We start from the raw sequence: 5,340 nt of genomic DNA, 5'->3' as shown, positions 1-5,340 counted from the left end.
CTATTTCATATTCGGGTTAACCAACATGTAGGTGTAGGAAGTTGTTGTGTTTCGGAGTAACGAACCTTCATTCATTTTCGGGTTAACTGACCTTCTGAATATCGAAGATCACCCGGAGCAATTGCGACCCACGTGGTGGGAATGCCTTCAGCCAACCCTTCTTTCTCGTGTTGTTCTTTCCTTCCTTCTTTCTTTCTTTCTCTCTCTCTCTCTCTCTCTCTCTCACACACACACAGTCTTTCACTGTTGTTTTTTTTTACAAATCAAACGCGAATATCTACATTGCTTCACGGCCTACGTCAGAAGTCTGATTCTTACAAGCTTGGCATGAGTGAAGCCATACATGCTTTTCAATCGAAACGCCTACAAATACGCGACGTACAGCAGCGGTTAGCTCACTTTTAAACTGCTTGTCGCGAGTTTTACATCACAGCACAGCCAAGAACTTAACAGCCATTCTGCACAATACAAGATCTTGCTCCTGGCTCGATCCAGCTCTCTCCAGCTCGCTTACAAGAGGCAAAGATGGCTTATCGAAAGATTAAGAGATGCCGGAAGGGTCACTCTCCGGTACTTACGCCTGAAAGCGTTCCCCGTTTTGTCATCCCTTCCCGAATCCAATCCCAGACAGGAAGCGTATCCTCCCTCCTATCCACTGGACACCAATGTTCCCCCCTGTTCAAGACTTCACAAGGGGAAGGTAACAACATTTGTGCCGGCAAACACAGTGGGAGTGAACCGCTCCTGCACCGCTACCATTGCTACCTGGACCCCACCGAAAAGTCACCAGTCAAATGCGCCGACACTCATCAACGAGACCTGCACAACGAGGTTTGGAGCGGGGGCGACCCAGGTCTGAAGCTTTCAATGACATACGAACATATCCCAATATTGAAGACACCGTATGGCTTTTACCATCTCAAGCACAGGCCAAACTCGACTCAAACCGAGTCTTGCCTCAAACGCGTCACCGTCCCGGCTCAGACCAAGTGTGGTGATGAGCAATCACCGGTCTCTTCCGGGTCACCCGAAGAGTGCAGATGGCAGCTGGCACGTCCAGAACACCGCCGGCTGTCAACCCGGCGTACTCATACTGTCGAATCTCGTCTATCTACTACCATTTCTGACGAGGCTTCCACCATTGGAAGTCTTTCTAAGACAACTTCAGAGTGCCTGGAGACTAATGATGTCACTCTGTACACCTTGAACTCAAACTTGCATGAAGAGATGAAAACCGACAAAGAGCGCGTCATTTCAAGTACAGCCCACAAATTATCGTTTACCGTTCCAAATGTTTGTACAAGTGCGCCTTTCGTTACAAGAACAACAATGACGCCAAAGTGGTCCATCGACTTTGATCGCTACGACGCAATCAACCGACTGCAGATGCTATGCGCTAGGCAACTACAAAAGAGAGGTCCCAGATATCTTGGTGAGCTCGAGCTGACGATGACCTACGATCGACAACGACGTAAGCTGCGCGTCCTCCTTGTCCAGGCGAACGGCGTCGGTTTAGCGTCCGGTACGAAGTCCAAGAGGGTCAACATGTATTTCCACCTGTGTCTGATGCCGTACAAACGGCAGCAGCAGCGCTCTAGCGTCTTTCGGGGGACATACGACCCCATGATCCTCGAAGAGTTCGAATTCGATCTGTCTCCGTGTGACATGCTCTCGCACAGTCTCCGCATCCAGGTACGCCGGTCCCACGGATGCAACCCCATGGAGAAACTACTCCCGAAATGCTTTGGAGAACTCTGGCTCAACCTAGCCCCTCTCCAGAGCGCATCAGAGGAGGTCCATATTCGGGAAGACCTGAGACCAGTGAAATTCAACAAGGTAATGATAGCACTTCATAGCCATCCAGGTTTTCAGGTCAAAGTGTATATGGGCGTTTATATTCTCTTCAGAGAGGTTAACATTGGATTGTTAGTACAATTGTTGTGCAACATTTTCGTTGTCATTTATCTTGAATGTAGTAGTATAGCCTGTAAGACCAGACATGTTCACCTGACTTGTCATACCACGAAAGGATTGTAAAAAAATACGTTTGTCATGTGTGGGAATCAATATGTAATGCTCCCTGCTACGCCAGTTTAGAATGTGTAGATTATAGCACATCCTTTTCTGCAAATGAAAATGCAATTTTCATATTGTGTACTTTGTTTTTGATCTTCTGTTTTGTGCTTCCCCACGCGCTATAACCAGATGCGTTATGTATGATAGTTATTAACGTTCCATGAAGATTTATTTGTATTGAATTTTCTGTCCGTCTCTAGTCTGCCGATAGGGTAATTACCTCTGCATAATTTCACCTCACTACGAAGGCTACATAGACAAAAGTAATTACTTGAAGGCAATAATACGTCATTATTGTCAGATGAAAAACATGAACTCTGTCATAAATCCCGACAAGAAGTCCACAGTCATACCAGGAGTGTTTTGCTGTGGGCTACATTGATGCCGGAATTCATCACAAAAATTGTTGTTCATGTCATATCGCATTCAAATGCTTTGTGATTACGCAGAGCATCTTCGTTAATCTTTGTAAGGCTTCCCGTTATCACAAATGTTTACAACATTGACTACACTTTCGTATCCCTGCAGTCCTATCCTGAATTTATTCCTGTATTGTTGGCTCGGTTGCATTTCACAGGAAACCAGTACGCTGAATGTATCGGTGTGCTATCATTCGAAACCCCGCAAGCTCTGCGTGACGGTGGTGAGAGCTCAAGACGTCTACCCCACGGGCATTTTGAATACGGCTCCGAGTAAGTTTTAGTTCTTCTGTTTAAGTCGTCGTGTCTCAAAAAGCCACAATTCTGTTACTTTGGCACTCTATTCCTTTATCATAACTTTACCCATATGATTTTCCTATTGTTGCAATTTCATAAGATACAGAATCTCTTTCAAATTATTGAATCCATACCTATGTCTATTATGGTTGCAGAATTGATATAAAAAGGCCCTACATGCTCTATCTATAAAGTTATCCTGATTTTTTTTTTAAAATTGAGATTTTTCCATTCTTTGTACAGATTTAACAATGAAATTTGATCAGTTAACTGTTCCATGTAGTATTTCCCCAATATAACAAGTCATTTTTTCTCTCTTGTCCAGCGATTTGGTGGGTTCAGGGATCGTCAGAGGATCGGAGCGCTGAAATCGCTTGCGCTTATTGATCCAATTCGCAAACAATTTTGCCATTAATATGATTATATCACCATGAAAAAAAAAGACGATGGGATTTGTCTCAAATCTAAATACTTGTGGGTAGTCTGTCTTTTCAGTCTATTTGTTTGAAAATAAAATCTTATATCATAATATTTTTTTTCTTCATACGTGCTTCAAAATTGAATGATGGCCATCACTTGGGAAAATTGCTGCAGGGTTGTGTAAAACCTCGCAAAGAAAACAATTACGAATTCAAGCTAATAGCCACACAACCTTACCCTGCCAACTGAAATTTATGGAACAAGCAACGAATCTATCAAGTCTTCCATTTCACATTCATCAGTAACTTACATTTCCGTTGTCATGACAACTGCTTCTATAGCATTATCAGGGGCGGATCCAGGAGAAAGAGGGGGCGCACGCACCCCTCCCCCATTTTTTTCCTTTTTTTATTTCTTTTGTTTCAACAACAACAACAAAATAAAGAAAGGGGAGGGGACGTGCGTCCGGTGCGGTCCTTCTGGATCCACCACTGATTATTCCTTATGCTACCACCTCATCATACTTGTCCAATTTTTGTGTGCTCAGTGCAAAGCCTTAGTCAGCTGACCTCATCAATACATTTCTTCGTTTCAATGGGAAAACTAACTTATAAGGCTTCCACAATAATATGTATATGTTTATCTCATTGTAGCACTAGTATAAAGTGCTACAAAGTGTGGCCTCGAAAATAAAATATGACAAGAGATTAGAAAGATATTACAAGGATGTAGAATACTTAAAGATCTGTACACTTTTGTGTATCTACGAGTGCCTTTTCATCAATTACTACAGCCATATTGCAAAATATGTAATTGCTATTGACGTATCACCGTGAGATTTGTCCTCATTAATACGTGGAAGATTTGTTTATTTTGCAGTGAAATAACGATAACGTTAGCTTAGGGGGCCAACATTTCCTTCAGTCCTGAAAGGTAATTAGCCTGCATCTAGTTAGCTGAAAGTTGTTCTTCAGTTTGGTCCTCAGTGCTATCGGGCAAACAGACTGCATGTACCCCTGTAGTTTTTATATGCTCCTACCATTTCACGATTATCAATCTAGAAGCTTGTAAATCATTACTGCCCTTCTCGCTTTGCTCAGGTTGCCGAATCCGAGTTGAGGTCACCCAGGTGCGGAACGGTTCCCTCTCCACTCAGGTCAAGCACTCGGTCGCCAAGCATCGCTCCAGCAACCCTGTGTTTAAGGAGGCCATGACCTTTGGCATCAACGACCTGAACAACCTGCGCAACGGCATGACTGTGGTATGCACGCTGAGCAGGCGAGGCGCCGCGGGCCAGAGCAAGACTGTTGGTGAAGTGCGCTTGGGCGTTGGCTCCAAGAAACCCTCGGAGACGCAGCAGTGGAGAGACGTCATCCAGAACCCTGGAAAGTGCATATCGCAGTGGCACGCCCTCTAGAGCGATCCGTCTCAACTGCACGTGATTGGACAATCGCGTGATTTCTTCCCGTGACTGTCAGTGGCCATTGCATGAAGGTTGCGCACATTCTGGGTCATGATCATTTTCAAGAGTTAGTCCACGTCAGAGACAGAAGCTGTGCTGAATAACTTGTGACCCTTCATGGTCGTGATAGCCTTCTCTCCCGCCCCCTGTCCACTGAGTTGTTTGTACCATAACGAGACGTGAGTTGCTTCTACCATCACGAGACGTACAATGCCTAGATCGGCAGCGATATTGAGTGAAGTAAAGTGACATTGACATACTGTATATCCCGGAATTGCTTTTATAACTGCAGTATATTGGTATTGTCGTTTGAGAACATTTAAAAATGCAATGATCTGCGTGTAAATGTAATGGTACACTACATATTCTATATACTAAGTATATTTTCTTACCTAAACCAACCAACTTGTTTATAAAGAAACATTTCAAGTTGTAAAAAAAGGAAAGAAAGACACATTGATAATAATTCATATTCTGATGAAATTCATAACAATGGTGTTTTACCCGAAGTACTTTTCTTTCGCTTCGTCACCGAGGAATAATGTGTGTGTTGAGTGAGTGTGTGTCCGGGGTGCCACGTGCGTGTCTGTCTGTCTGTCTGTGTGTCACTGTGTGTCACGCAAGTGTAACGGCGACTAATCAGTCACGACGGTCGCTGCGAAGTCT

The 5,340-nt window shown here is 43.9% G+C and overlaps 1 protein-coding gene across 1 annotated transcript; it reads left to right on the top strand.

Moving 5' to 3' along the window:
- The first annotated feature begins 361 nt into the window (after positions 1-361).
- On the top strand, positions 362-5,078 carry LOC140230892 (uncharacterized). The gene is made up of 3 exons (XM_072311035.1): positions 362-1,836; positions 2,654-2,768; positions 4,313-5,078. Exons 1-3 carry the CDS (start codon positions 526-528, stop codon positions 4,627-4,629), a joined length of 1,743 nt encoding a protein of 580 aa, XP_072167136.1. The 5' UTR covers positions 362-525; the 3' UTR covers positions 4,630-5,078.
- Positions 5,079-5,340: the final 262 nt, after the last annotated feature.

Source organism: Diadema setosum, chromosome 7 (assembly GCF_964275005.1).
Source record: "Diadema setosum chromosome 7, eeDiaSeto1, whole genome shotgun sequence".
In the NCBI taxonomy this organism is placed as follows: Eukaryota; Metazoa; Echinodermata; class Echinoidea; order Diadematoida; family Diadematidae; genus Diadema; species Diadema setosum.
Note: the sequence above shows the minus strand (reverse complement) of the source record. Positions and strands in the feature narration are given on the sequence as shown.